This window comes from Nycticebus coucang, chromosome 14 (genome assembly GCF_027406575.1).
Source record: "Nycticebus coucang isolate mNycCou1 chromosome 14, mNycCou1.pri, whole genome shotgun sequence".
In the NCBI taxonomy this organism is placed as follows: Eukaryota; Metazoa; Chordata; class Mammalia; order Primates; family Lorisidae; genus Nycticebus; species Nycticebus coucang.
Window position 1 is genome coordinate 17,517,094 of NC_069793.1, and position 15,805 is coordinate 17,532,898.

At 42.8% G+C, this 15,805-nt stretch overlaps 1 protein-coding gene across 1 annotated transcript in view; it reads right to left on the reverse strand.

Annotated features, from left to right (window-relative positions):
* Positions 1 to 1,685: 1,685 nt before the first annotated feature.
* The window catches only part of PTPRJ (protein tyrosine phosphatase receptor type J), a 172,347-nt gene continuing 158,227 nt past the window's right edge, over positions 1,686 to 15,805 (reverse strand). Inside the window, exons 20-25 of the mRNA XM_053561756.1 lie at positions 14,440 to 14,513; positions 14,211 to 14,345; positions 12,483 to 12,602; positions 8,383 to 8,543; positions 7,504 to 7,639; positions 1,686 to 5,353 (exon numbers count right to left, since the gene is read on the reverse strand). Of these exons, the coding sequence (XP_053417731.1) occupies positions 5,195 to 5,353; positions 7,504 to 7,639; positions 8,383 to 8,543; positions 12,483 to 12,602; positions 14,211 to 14,345; positions 14,440 to 14,513 (785 nt within the window). The 3' untranslated portion in view covers positions 1,686 to 5,194. The remainder of the gene's footprint in view (positions 5,354 to 7,503; positions 7,640 to 8,382; positions 8,544 to 12,482; positions 12,603 to 14,210; positions 14,346 to 14,439; positions 14,514 to 15,805) is intronic.

The following is a 15,805-nucleotide window of genomic DNA, read 5'->3' on the forward strand; positions in this document are numbered from 1 at the left end:
GAAGATTTGATTCCTGTGTGCTGGCTGTCCGTCTCCTCTGTCAGCGTGTGAACTCCTGCAAGGAAGAAACTGTGTCTATTGTTTCCCCCACTGAAGTACAGTGCCTGGTTCAGATTAGGCAGCCCATCAATTGTTGTTAAATTCATTCATTAATTTGTCTCAGGCAAGAGGAAGAAGAGAGATCTCACAGTGAAATCCTCTTAAATCTGCATAGAGTGTGGCAGGGTATAAGGGAGAAAGGAGAAATAAAAACTATTCCAGAGTGTCCCAGCAATTGTCTAGGATTCTCCAAATCCATCAACAAAATCCCTCTAGGGATCCTGGGGATAAGCTCGCCACCACCAAATGTGTGTCCATCTGCAGAGCCGTGTACCTAGCCCTGAGCACACATACATACACACACCTTAAAATGCACAAACCACTGAGTGTGTGTCCATCTGCAGAGCTGCATACCCAGCCCTGAGCACACACACATACACACACCTTAAAATGCACAAACCACCGAGTGTGTGTCCATCTGCAGAGCTGCATACCCAGCCCTGAGCACACACACATACACACACCTTAAAATGCACAAACCACCGAGTGTGTGTCCATCTGCAGAGCTGCGTACCCAGCCCTGAGCACACACATACACACACCTTAAAATGCACACCCACTTTTTCCAAGTCTCCTCTTATGAAATGGTCCTGGACGTGTGTCCCACCCCCCCAAAAAAAATTTACATGTGGGGTGTCAAAAAACTGTATAGACATTTTAAGCAATCTTGTTAGAAGTAAAATTGATCATTCCCCAAAAGTGTATGAATTACAGGTAAAAAAGGTTGTGCACAGCACGGCTAGGTGTCTAAAGAGGTAATTGAGATAAAATGAGGACTACAGGGAGGGCCCTAATCCAATACTATGTCCTTCTAAGAACAGGATAAATGGGACACGGGCCCACACAGAGGGGAGACCCAGGGAGAAGATGGCCCCTCACAAGTCAAGGAAACACACCTCAGAGGAAGCCAAGCTGCCAACACACTCATCTCAGACTTTCTGTTAGGTAATTGCCCCAGAGAAAGCCCCTCCCCAGAAAGCCCCTTCCTGGCTGACTGACTGACCGAACAAGACCAGCTGTCTCACTCTTAAAGTTACAGCCACCTGCTGAAAATTTCAAACTTACGGCCTGCCCCTAACGGCTCTTCTCGCCAGAGCAAGAACTCCTTATTGGCTATTCTACCATTCCGACACCATTCTAAGACTTCCCCTAACCGAACTTATATGAAGGGGCACGCTGCCCCCCCACCCTCTCCTCTCGGTCTCTCTCCCCCTCCCCCTCCGCCTCTCCCCTCCCCTTTCCTCTCTCTTTTCTCCCCCCCCCCCTTTCTCTCCTCCTTGGTGCTGCTGTGCAGCATCCCTCCCTCACCAATAAAGACCTTAATGGTCTGTGAGATCTCTGCCGGTCAAGTGCCGCCCTTTCACTTTCAGCCACCAGAATTATGAGAAAGTAAATCTCTGTTGTTTAAACTATCCAGTCTGTGGGACTCATTGACAGGCCTAGAAAAGTAATGCCGTGTGCAAAACCCCAAAGGGAAACATGTTTTTGTTAAGGACGCCCATGCTGAAGGCGGGCTGGTAAACTGCTCAGTAAATGGTAGGGGTACTAAGTAAGATGGGGAGAAAAAGAAAGAAACCAAGGCATAATGCATTGACATTTTTTATATTTGGTATTGGTAAGACTTTAAAAAAAAGGTTTTTCAGGCCATTTTTTCCTTAAAAAAAAAAAAAAACAACCAACAGCAATGCTCTGTACAAGTATAACAAACATTAGAAATATGCATCATTCCAAAATAGTTACAAGAAAATTACAGTTTAGAGTCCACATCAACAAGTCCTATTCATATGTGCCCCCTGGGGAGAAAAAGCTACAGTATGTCAAACACACAACCCTACACAGTAGTCTGAAAACCCAGCACTTGGACTTTGGAGGCGAATTAATGTCAGTCACTAAGACTTTTGCTCAATAAGCACGATCAAGCACTTTAAAAGAAAACCAGGCTTTTGCACCCAGATGAAAAAACAAACAAGATCAGCTGCATAGGTGACCTCCACCGTCACTCCTGGGGGCCTTTGACATGACGAAGCGCAATTCCAGTGAAGTCAATTAGCAAGGTGGGCTGGAGGTCACAGGATGGTCAACACCAAATGTCATTTCCTGCTGGTGTCCATCATCATTCAATTCAACATTGGAGGCAGGGAGTCCTTGTTCCTGGGAGAAGGAATCGATGGCCCACCAAATCTCCTGAACCAACAGGCCAGCATTCTTAGGTCCTTCCATTGACAGCCAGACACACTGGCTCCTTTTCCATGTGCCCTTGTCAGAGACCGAGCCGAGGCTCACCTCATTCCCATTATCTCACTGGTCTCCTCAAATCTTAGTTCGCTGCTGCTGGGAAGGTCTGAAGGAGCGCAGAAGCACCTACCTCTTACCTCTGAACAACCCCCAGCCTGTGCGTCCTTTATATTTACACACTAATCTTCCCTTTTCAAGCACCGTGCTATGAATACCCTCACCACCCCCACCAGCCCTGGCCCCAGCCCACTTCAGGACTCAGGGAAACATCGTGACCTTCATGTGACCTGCCCATTTGGAAGTCCAGACCTCTCCACCATAAGACTTCCTCCCTGGATAGCCAAGGCTGCTGCCCACTTCCCAAGCCCATACCAGCTGGAAGGGAGGAGAGCTGCTATGCTTTGCATTTTTATACAATGTTTAAATCATGTTGCTTTCATCTTTTCAAGGATGCTAATCTCTTAAAGGATTTTTTAGGAACAAGTCCCTTCCTGACTCCTTTATGGCAGCAGTGTGGGCAGGGGGGGGCTTAGGATCCATATGAGAGTTGACATCTAGACACTCATCATGATGGTTTCAAACAAATTAAAGAAGAAAGGGGCAAGGCCCACAGAACTGCTGCCTGAATGAGGACCTCTAAATGAATAAAGTTATGGGGCTCTCCAAGATCTGCATGAGCTGGGGGCTGAGCCGGGTGAAAGGAGGGTCTGGAAGGAAACAGTCTACCCAGACCAGCTTCTCTCAACTCCCCAGAGACAGCGTGGCTTCCTTCATTCACACCTACAGAGCCGAGACCCCTCTGAAGTTAGGTCACGAGGACCTGACCAGGGCTGGCCAACCCATTCCTTTAAGGACCTGACACTAGGCAAACTGTGTGCTACCAAAAATTGCAAGAGATTCAGCAAAAAAGTGCAATTTCCACTGGAGAAGATTCTTCCCAAAACATGACACCACCATGACCCCATCTCTTAATCCTCTCAGTACCTCAAAGGGAAGGGGGGGACAAAAAACATACAGTACTACACCCCAGAACCACATCGGGGCTTGAAGTTCATCATGGTTCATTCACCTTTCATCACCTAAAATGCCCATTAATGTGTCCAGTCAGTTGTCGAAGTGCCGGTGAGGTGAGGATCGTGGCAGCACAGGGAGACAGGCTCCCAGGCAGAGGTCACCAGCAACCAGGGCACTCGGAGGAGACTTCAATCCCATTCTAAGAGGACACATGTGTCCTGTTTGTGGACAGCAGGCTGCAGTACTGTGGGACATGGCCACAGGACTCCAGGACTTGGTTATTCCTTCATAAAACCTTGCATACTTCATTGTCTACTGGAGGATAAAGTCAAGACTTCTTCAAAATATAACCTGAGCCACAATATAAAACAAAAAGAAACAAATCCTTTCACGTTAATGCCTTGAGAAGTTTACATATCATGTACCAATAAAATAAACCCACATAAATTCTGAAATTCTTGGTGGATACACACCTGAAGCAAAATAACAACAACAAAAAAATTAATCGATAGGTTTTTTAAAAATCCAAAGTAATTACAGCAGCAGTATAGTGAAAAGAGATTTTAAAAATAATAATTACATCTTTGATACAAATTCAAACTTTGTACACCTCAATTCCTAGGAATGACTGTGCTGGAGAGTTTAGTATATATATATACCGTGTATATAGACACACAGTAGATTCCGATATGTGTCAACTGCAGATAAGAAACTAAAGCCAGTGGACTTTGGGGGAAGAGGGATTAATCTGACACTGAATTCACACTGAAGTGTTCACAGATCGCCACACTATTCAACTCACACACACACGGACGTACACACATACATAAAATGAAATGCCAACCTGAGTAAAACATTCCTAAAAACCTAGAGCATCATGAATCACTAAGTCACATATTGCACCTTTAAATAATCCTTCTTAGCAAATACAGAAATAAAAGAAAAAGATATAGCAAGGACAGGAAAAGGATTTGTGTTCCCAGAGGGTTCCTCTGCTTCTCCCACTCCCACCCACCGATGTTTAGTCTCTGTTCTCACCCAACCAATGGGCTGAAACCGTTGCCAACAGAAGCGTCTTTGGAGAAAACTGGGAGGGAGAAAAACTGAAGCACAAAGGTACAGGGGGTAGGGGAAGCGGATTCGGGAGCAAAGAGGCCTCCTCCAAGCACATGAGAACAGGAATGTTACTGAGAAGGCAAACCTCTGATGCTAAACTACTGTTTACATATTCCACATATTCCAATTATGAGATTCGATACAAAAATAGAGACATCTACTGAGTTTTGCCTGTGGAAGCATAATTCAGAAAAGGCACATGTTCAAATAGAAAACCCATTCGGAAGAGGTGCCACAGACCCCTCCCTACACAATAATCATCCACAATTAGGTATTTTTCATCAGCTAGATCCCAAGATACAGTAGGTAAAAATAGACTTCTGATACTTAAAATATATTTAACCCAACACAATCCTGGCTTTAGCATGTGAATCATATAAAATAGTCTCTTAAAAGAAAAAAAAAAACCTGTTTTGAGAAAGAAAAAGAAAATCATAGCTCATTTTTCCTGATGTTCCACAATTCTCAAGAAAAAGAAAATAAAAGCAAACCCACCCCATTGGCAATCAGGAATGCAGTTGATTTGCTCACCACCCATCCACAGCCGCTGACGTCCCCAATTTCTCATTGCCATGTTTTACGTGTGCAGCCTCACACCCTCAAAATTAGTTCTAACAAAACAGAACAAAGAATTAAGATACTAGACATATAAAAACATGTCAAATTGGGGCATGCTCCTTTGCTGTGGGTACGATGGGCCGGTTAACTCCAGGAAGGTTTTCCTTTGGAATTAGGCAATGTAACCATTTGTCTTTCCAAACGTGGTCACGGGTGCAAGATTTTCATAGATTGTCATTGCGGTTGTATTCTGGTAAATGAGATCTACTTTTGAGTCTTTCTGGGATCTGATAATATCCAAAACACACTGGTTGAGGAAAACATACTGGTCCTGATAGAAAAAAAGAAAGAGAAAGCAAATGGTTGCAGGTCTCAGAGACTAGCACCCAAATTATTTTCACAGATCATCCCCGACCCCGCTCCCAAGCTCCATCCACCCAACAGCTCACAGTGCAAATTACCATGTTTCAAAAGGAAACAACATTCTGGCAAAATCTGACACCACAGAGAGCAAGATTTGCCTCATCAGTGATTCCCAAACAGAAGGGCACACTCCCCACCCCAACCCCAAGGACAAGCACCAGAATTCTGCTGAAGGGCAAAGGAAGAATGTGGTGGAAGAAATAATGCACACACGTACTCAAATGATGGGAAGCTCCAACAAGGTGTCTTCACCTGTGAGGCTGTGCAGAAGGAGACTACATTGCAATTCTCAACCAAGGAGGTGAATTAAGGGGGATGATGAGGTACATTTGGATGGGGACCATCGTGGTGGCAGAAGTATTAGAATCTGGCAGGTAGTATCACAAGAATGGAAAAGCAAGTATCCAACGTGCTCAATACTAACATGAAGCCAGAAGACGAACTTATACACACCCACACAAGAGAAAACTTCAATTCAAGTTAGGAGCGGAGAGGAGGGAGGGGGATGGGTGTGCTCCCACTTAATGGGCGCCATGTAAGGGTATGTGGCACACCTCCTGGGTGCAGGACACAACTAAACAGGGACTTTACCCAACAAAGGCAAACATTGTAACCTAATTGTTTGTACCCTCATCTGAATATGAAATTTAAAAAACAATAATCTGGCAAGTAGCCATTAAAAAAGAGAAAGAAGGATGGGCGGCACCTGTGGCTCAAAGGAGTAGGGCGCCAGCCCCATATGCCGGAGGTTGCGGGTTCAAACCCAGCCCCAGACTAAAAACTGCAAAAGAAAAAAAAAAAGAGAGAGAGAGAGAAAGAAGGGATATGTGCTGACACAGAAAGACGTGCCTGATACTGCAAGAAAAGAAAATCACAGGGGAGTATTATATATAAAACAGGATCCATTTTTTTTCTAAAACACTCCACGTGTATGTGTGTGCTTTTACAGAGGCATGTAAGGAGGCCCATCCAGACACTGCCAAACTGTAAACATTGGCTGCTTTGAACCCAGAAAGTGAGACTGGGTTTAATAAAAAAGAAGAGAGAGATACATTCTATCTAGCCCTATATTGTTAAATGTTTTAATAAACAGTGTATTCAAAATATTTTTTTAAAGATGAGAAAAGAATGTGGTGGCAGGTTTAAAATTTCTGTGTTTTGCAAAAAAGGATAAAAGACTGAGAAATACTATTCTACATAATTATAGTGGGGAAAAAAATCTCTCTTCTGACCAACAAAGGAAGTAAATTTCAGTCTTTCCACCACAACTGTGGAGTTCACCCCAAAGCACATAATGTACCCAGGCCTCCAGAACACTCCCTGCTAGACTCAAAAATACAGCACATATTCATAGAGTTCTAAATAGGCACAGGGTGACAGCCTGATGCAACATTAATATTCTGCTCTCATTTTTGTCAAGGCACATTTGCCCTTTTGAGGAAGGCTACTTCCCAATATATTCTACTGAAAACCAACCTCAGAAACCCTGGTTTCCAGTGACATCCCAGGGAAAGCCAAATCCGACAATCTTACAGAAATTATACCATAGGTATTAACATGGTGAGCCATCTTTCTGAGGCTCTGATAACTGATACTCTTTAACATTTACAAGGACAAAATGCTGTGTTAATGCCTAAATGGCATTATGCTATTTCATATCACTAATATTTGATAAAACTGTGTCATTAGCTTATTTTAAAGATGGTCAGACCTTCTTAGAAACAAAGAGTGAAAAATATCAGTTTTCAGAGTTTAAAATCCAGAAACCAAAGTTCAGAAGCTTCCTGAGCATATCTGAGAAGTCAGAGGAGGCAAGGTAAAGAATCCTAATAATATCTCAGTTTGTGGTTCCATGACTGATAGCGCTGTTGCTGTGTTACTTGTGTTGGGTAATTTATTTCCGAGTCAATTTCGCGTCTGCAAAAAATTCAACGTCACTTCATAGCCAAGAGCCACAAAGATCTGGGAGGGTAAAATATTTTAACCCAAGTGTGTGACACAACGTAACCTTTTATTAAATAAAAATGGCTGGATCCTGGCCTCAGATCCTGGCCTTACCTCTGTCTGCACCATTAACGGCCTGTGCATTCGAAGGTCATACACAATCCCATACACATCCACAGTGTTCTCATTTTCTATCTGGTAGATAAGACGATCAATGGCAATGAAAGTGCCCGTCCTTCCAACCCCAGCACTGAAAGAAAAGGGAAATAAAATAAGCAGGTTGCAGTGGGTCGCCTCTCCCAGGAGCCTCTCCAGTTTCCCCAGGTGTGCAGGCATCTTGCTCTCCTTTACTATTTTGCTTTGAGAGCAACAAACGTTCACTCAGTTGAAACCTCAGCAGATTGGACAGCACTAGCTTGGGACTTGTGCCCAAGTCCCAAACTTATTTTTTGAGTCAAACATCACAAATAAAACACCTTGCTAAAGCTTCTTAAACCTCAATCCCATAACCCAGGATGCCAAGTTTCATCAATTCATTTCCCCCTGGGCAACAAAGCCTCACCCTTCTTCTGTCCTCAATTAAATCCTCTAGCTTCAGAGCTAACTTACTGTCCTAGAGTAGAGGTTGGCAAACTTTTCTATAAAGGGCCAGAGAGTAAATATCTTCAGCTTTGCATAGCAGAGGGTCTCCTTGTGCCACTGTAGCAGAAAAGCAACCATAAACAATGTGTAAAAAATGGGCCTGGCTGTATCCTGATAAAATTTTATTTATAAAAAAAGGAAAATCACCAGATGTGGCTCACAGGCTATAGTTTGCCAACCCCTGTTCTACAGTCTCGGAATTTAGGGAGCAAGTCCAGAGTCCCTAATCTGAACCTTTCTCCAATTTCTAAATGGCCTGTTGCATTCTTACACCCTGCTTTTGTAAGGTGCTCATAAATAGGTAATTACATCTAAAATCCGTCCCATACGATAGGCCACCTGCATGCGTACCTGCAATGTACCAGAATTGGTGACTCAGGAGGACTCTGCTTCATGTAGTCACGAACGAGGTACCGGAAGTTGATGAGCAGGTCGGTGGTGTCAGGGACACCGTGGTCCGGCCAGGAGGTGAAATGGAACTGTCGCAGGGGGTGACTCTCACTTGTCAGGATCTAAAATCCAAGAAAAGAGGTTAGATTCAGAGAGAAAGTCTGCCTAAAACACCAAAAAGGCAAGGGATCTCGTTGCAAGAAAACTATCACAACACTAACATCTGATTTCCGAAAGGTAGAAAGATGTGGAATGTTTCCAACACAAAGAAATGATACATGTTCCAGATGATGGATAAACTCATTCCCTGCCTGATCATCGTCTACAATATGTATGGAAACATCATGTACACCCCAGGAAGAGGTACAATTATTATTTGTCAATTAAAAAAAATGAAATACATTTTAAAAGATCCAAGAATAAGAGGAAAAAAAAAAAAAAAAAAGGCGAGACAAACCAAGTAGTCGTGCAGCGCCTGTGGCTCAGTGAGTAGGAGGCCAGGCCCCATATACCGAGGGTGGCGGGTTTGAACCCACCCCAGCCAAACTGCAACAACAAAAAAAAAGAAAGAAAGAAAAAGAAAAACCAAATGGCCAGGCACAGTGGCTCAAGCCTGTAATCCTAGCACTCTGGGAGTTCAAGGGAGGGTGGATTACTTGAGCTTACAAGTCTGAGCAAGAACAAGACCCTGTCTCTAATAAATAAATAAATAATAGAAAAAACTAGCAGGTGTTGTGGCAGGCACCTGTAGTCCCAGCTACTTGGGAGGCTGAGGCAAGAGGATGGCTTAAGCCCAAGAGTTTGAGGTTGCTGTGAGCTACGCTAACATAGCTTTCTACCGAGTGACAGAATGAGACAGTGTCAAGAAAAAAAAAAAAGAAAGAAAGAAAAAAAACCAAGCAGGGCCTAAATATGGGACCACACAGGACAGATGACAGGCAGCTAACCAGGAGTGTTACCACTAACAATTAGAATTTTGCATTTGCATGACACGTGATAAAGTGCTTGCACAGACATTATCCTGCCCATCAAATGCTCACAATATGCCCAAGAAAGAGGGTTTATTATCCCCCTTCAAAAATGAGGCAGTGGAGATGCAGAGAAGAGACTTCCCAACACTCATTTCTAAAGCAGCAAACATCCCCCATCCTCTGATGTTGACTTCAGAACTCTTTCCCTCCAGCCACAGCTGCCTGCCAACAACACCTCCTTAAAGCCACGTGAACCCCGTTCCGCAGTCCCACCTGGGAATGTCATTGACCATAAAGCCAAAAATAATTTATACAAATACGACCATGATAATCAGAGTCTTCCAGGCAAGAAATGCCTTCTCATGCCCCATACCCTCCACAGGACAGGCAACTGGCAAGCCCCAAGTAAATATTTAGAATTACAGGAGTTTGAGAAAGGATGCCCCCCAAACCATCTGCCATTTCAACATCTGAAAGATAGTAGAAAGTGGACCCTGCCATAACAGAGTTAGTTATTATACAGACTGGTTTCCCACCTGGGACCAAAGCACGTACCTTCAACTACCAGAACTCCAAGGCCGGCGACGGCCAGTCCTGTCCCTGACTCGGCTATGCTCATTACACCCATCTCTGGGGACCGAGCTGACCCATGGGACCTACATCAGGACCTCAAGCATTTCAATCTCCTTTTTAAGCATTTCAACCACCCTTTGTAGCTCATTTTTTAAAAATGTATATTCATTACAAGAGCAATGAATTTTCAAAATCCAAGAGCTAGAACACAGCAGGGGGGAGAGGGTACTAGGAGACCTCATCACAAGTAAACGTAACTGTCACAAATTTAACTAAAAGTATTCATCCAAATAAAGAAACCAGCTGTGAGAGATTGGGGGGGGGGGTGTCAAGGGAGAGGGAGTGAGTGAGGTTTTATTTCTTGGTATTATCTCTGCAGAGTTGCAAAGAGACTCAGGCTAGCAGTGGGGGTCAAAGGAAACTGTCAGTTTTATCTGTAAGATGTTCTCATTTTTCTTTTTTTTTTTTTTTTTTTTTTTTTGTAGAGACAGAGTCTCACTTTATAACCCTCGGTAGAGTGCCCTGGCGTCACACAGCTCACAGCAACCTCCAACTCCTGGGCTTCAGTGATTCTCTTGCCTCAGCCTCCCGAGCAGCTGGGACTACAGGCGCCCGCCACAACGCCCGGCTATTTTGTTCTCATTTTTCAAAAGGAAAATGTATTTGTGCATTTTGTGTAATTAAAAAATGATATTTTACTAAATACCATATAGTGTCCTGGATCAAATTCTGGAATAGGAAAAGACTATAGGGGAAAAACATGAAATCTGAATAAAGTCTAGAGTTTGGTTAATAAAAAATAGTATCAATAATAATATAATTATTATAAAATATAATACATAATAATATAATAAATTACATATTTTATAATATATAATATAAATATTATATAAAATATATAATAATATAATATAAAAATAGTAGCAATAATAACAATTTTTTTTTAAAGGCATGTACAATTCCACCCACAGCCCCCCTCCACAAGGGTAAGCCCCAAACAGTGAAAGCAACCAAAAAGAAACCAGTCAGTTTAAATGGGCAAAGTCTATAGAAATAAGCCTGGCATATTTCACGAGCTTTTCAACTGCCATGAACTGCTTTATGTAGAAGGCCAGATCAGTGTGGGGTGATGGTTTTAAAAGATTCTCCAGAAGAGGGACTGAAATATTAATTCAGCTGCAGCCACAGAGACACAGTAATTAGCAAGGTATTAGTACTTATACTATACTTTATCCAGACTTACAGGATCTTCAAGGATAATTCTCATAAACTAGAACCTAACCCACCAAGCCCCAGTAAGATGTAACTCCAATCAATCTACCTCCTGGCTTTTCTTCTATGCACTATTCATGCATAAAATTTCCTCTCCTGGTATGTTTCTCTTACATTATATCCTAACAACTCCCCATGGTAATTACAATCTCTGCTCATCCATCATGTCTAATAGCTAACAACAGCACAGTGAGCACAGGTAAGTCATAGTTTAGCTATCCATTCTCTAAAAGCTGGATATCTACCTGGTTTCCAAATTGTTCCCTCCATTATAAGTAATGCTGAGATTCACCTTTATAAACAACAAGACTTTTCTTGCATTTCTTTAGGACAGAGTCTCAGATTTAGAAGTACCAGATCAAAGAGAATGGATGTTTTCAGGCCCTTGATAAAAATGACAAAGGGTTATGCCAATTTACACGTCCGTCAACAGCTATCACATCACTCCATGGCACTCTTTTCAAAGACCCTTAAAAAAAGAAAATTTGACTTTCTAGAATGCCTACACAACTCAACTGGATTTATTTGTATAAATTTTGCAGATAAAGGAAGCCATGTGCTCATGCCCTGGAATCCTCTTAATGTAACTTATAAATTGCTCTTAACAGTAAATAACCCCTTCTGATGCCATATTTCCAACCAAATAATCCAAAAGCCTATGGTGTGTGATAACAAATCTATGAACAAGTCACCTGCAAGTGGAAGGAAAGTGTTATTGAATACTCTTCAGATGCATTTATTCAGGAGTAACTTATGAAATTCCCCTCAAGAAACTAAAGCTAAGCAGTTATCTTGGAGAGGATGTGGATATGGATTGTTGTATTTTATAAAGATGAAAGCAAAAATATTTTTCGATGCATAAAAAAACATAGTAATTGGCTTGGCACCCGTAGCACAGTGGTTACAGTGTCAGCCACATACACCAAGGCTGGCGGGTTTAAATCTAGCCCAGGCCAGCTAAACAATAACTGCAACCAAAAAATAGCCAGGCACTGTGGCAGGTTCCTGTAGTCCCAGCTACGTGGGAGGCTGAGGCAAGAGAATCGCTTAAGTCGAAGAGTTTGAGGTTGCTGTGAGCCGTGACGCCACAGCACTCTACCTAGGGTGAAATAAGACTCTGCCTCAAAAGGAAAAAAAAGAAAGAAAGAAAGAAAACATACTAATTAATATCAACCTTAAAAGTATCACCCCAATATTAATATATGGTAATTTTATGAGTTCTACCCATCTTGTCCTCTTACTTACATTTTTCACTGTGAAATCTCTGATGGTCCATTCTGGAAGAACCATTTCTGATGTCATTGCCACAGTGATGTCCCCATAGTCCTGAGCTTGCTTGGAGGGCCAGTATTCCTCACATTTGGTCTAGAATAAAATTGCACTTTTATAAAAAGATTCAGATGGCGCCATCTGCCATCACTGAAGCCTCACAAAGGATTCCAGATATTGAAAACTGGCATCAGGGACTGAAGCCATCCCGTAGTTGGGTTCTGTTTAAACCTTAGAACATTTGTTTTTTAATTTACAATTCCTGCCAACTCTTTTAAAATTGGGAGCTTTCTCATAAAAGTCCAGATTTCTGGCTTCTCTTTAAAAATGAGAATTCAGAAGACATTTTTAAATGCCAGCCCTTCACTTCTTCATGAAAACTAACTCAGAGTTGACACAGAACCCCTCTGGGTCCCCCTGCCCCGTGGAGCAGCCAATCCAGAATGCTCACAGAACTAATTTTGGACTGACCTGTGCTCCCAGGCGGCCAGAAGAAATGAGGGCCTTTCCCCCAACACTTCCAGATATACAGCAGTTGTAATGCAAACAGACCAATAAAGAGCATCAAATCTGTTCTCCATTACTTTAACTACATCATTTTTGTTTGTCTAACAGACATGTATGAGAACATTCCCTGTATAAGGCCCTGGATTCAACAGTATTACTAACTTTATTTGCATTCATAACATAAATGTTCTTTCATTTCCATAACAGCTTATTCTCCTAATGCAAGAAGGGGGCAAGGAACCCAACCATCTGCAGCACCTGCAACTTAAAGATGGGCCCCATCTCTTTTATTTTTCCCTCCTCCTTCCCGGCCCCTAGCAGAGGACTTTACACATACTGGAGGCTGGAAAAACACCTGCCAGCTTAAAGTGAAATAAAGAACATTAAAAGAAATGTCGAGGGATTTGCACTGTCACCAGGGAACTGTCAGAAATGCAAGTCGGGATTAGAAACGGTGTGTGCAGAAATGCCCTCCAGGTGATTCCGATGGCTGTTAAAAGCTTGAGAACCAGGGGCTGAAGGAACCAACTCCTATCTCTCAAGTAACAAACCCACATTAAAAAAATAAACTCATGGAGCAGCATGAGGTCCTACTCCTCGGGCACAGAATTTTTGAATTTAGCATTTAGTTTTCAATCCTCACAACCGTTTATGGAAGGAATTTTCTGGTGGGAAGAACTCTCCTCTCTTGATGGGAGCAGCAGGGGAGGTTGCAGAGACTTGTCTAGAGATAGGCCTGAGAATGTGCTGAAAGAAAGAGGTCCAGTGCTAAAAACCAAGTTTGAAAATCAGTGGATTGATAGAATCTCTCGTCTCACAGATGAAGCTGCTGGCTGCTTAGAGACATAACGGGCCTGCCCGCATCCAAGGGAGGGTGGAGGACGGTGCTGTGGGGTGAGGAGCACCTCGCTCCAGGCCTGGGAGATTTTCCACAGCCCCAACCCACTCCTCCTCCTTCTAACTGCAGCAGCAGCAACTTCATAAACAGCGGACGCTGATATTTATCCACAAAGAAGGGTAATAACAAAATAGAATTTTTTTTAACTCTTCTCTTAAGGGGGGGGAAGTTTCTAATAATAAAAATGCTAATGTTTGGGGGGAGTGTTTTATTAAAGAGATAAATGGTTTTTGAGACACCCTTCCACCATAAACAAAAATTAATTGTAAAATTTGTTAAACATTAAAAAAGATACTTACCCTTCCCTGTTCAACACATTTGGTCAACATAATAATGGCATATACGTTTTTCTCCCAAACCATACGCCAAAACTCTTTTAAAGTGTTGGGTAAAGGTCCTTGTGTGGCAATAAACTCTTTCTTGGAATGGTAGCCCTAAAAATGGAAAACGACACACATTCAACCCCAAAGAAACAGAGAGCCATGCTCTGAGGATGCCATCAGGGCGATGAGCCCATCCCCCACTTACAGGCATGTAGTTGGCGTTGATGTAGTCATCAGTTGAATGAGTCTGGATGGAAAGTTTGACACGGGAAATCTCATCTAAGACATTAAAAGACAGAAGGTCCTCAGGAGAAGCATGTGTTTTGGTAACGCTGTACCCAAGAGAGGGAGGGGGAAAATACACAACAGTACCACTAGGACTTGTGTCTTTAAAGATGCACAGCCTGGCATTTCACATAAATGACCACATTTAATCCTCACAGTCACATTATGTGTTCGTGGCACAGAGAAGTCAAGCGGTCCCCAGAGCAGAGCTGGTGAGTGGGAGGGCCAGGGTCTGAATCACTAGCTAGCCTGACACCAGGGCCCAATCTCACACCAGACACTGTCTCAGATAAAATGAACCCATTCCTGTTAGCATTCTCAGGCATCCGCCATGAGCCAGGGAATGTGCTAAACAATTTTATTTACTCCTCCAAACCACCAGACAAGCTTTTACTGTTGTTTTATAGATGAGGAAACTGAGGTTGTAGAGATTAACTGACTTCTTCACATCCTTCCATCTGAAAAAGGGCAGTCAGAATTCAAATGCCCTAGAGCAGGGGGGATACCAAGGTTAACCTTTCCACCCTGCCCCTATTGTCATATAAACAGGTTGTTATAAAAAGACAGTACCAAACTTAAGAATAAATTGAATGGGCTCGATGCCCGTAGCATGGTGGTTACAGCGCCAGCCACATACACTGAGGCTGGCAGATTTGAACCCAGCCTGGGCCAGCTAAGCAATAATGACAACTGCAACAGAAAATAGCCCAGTGTTGTGGTGGGCACCTGTAGTCCCAGCTACTCGGGAGGCTGAGGCAAGAGAATTGCTTAACCCAAGAGTTTGAGGTTGCTGTGAGCTGTGACACCACAGCACTCTACCGAGAGCAACATAAGGAGAGTCAGTCTCAAAAAAAAAAGAAAAAAAGAATAAATTGAATACATAAAACAACTATGAGTGGAAGGGTCCAAAACACAAAATTCTCCTGTTTTCTAGATACAATATCATCTCAAACACACACACATAACAACTTTCCCACCTCAAGAAATGAAACATTAGAATTCTAAGTGTCAGCTCAGCACAGTGGTTACATCAATGGCAATGTATACCCAGGCTGGTGGGTTCAAACCCAGCCCAGGCCAGCTAAACAACAATAACAACTGCAACAAAAAATAGCCGGGCGTTGTGGCAGACGCCTGTAGTCCCAGCTACTTGGGAGGCTGAGGCAAGAGAATCGCCTAAGCCCCAGAGTTGGAGGTTGCTGTGAGCTGTGACACCATGGCACTTTACCCAGGGCAACATAGTGACACTGTGTCTCAAAAATAATAATAAAATAAATAAAAATTTA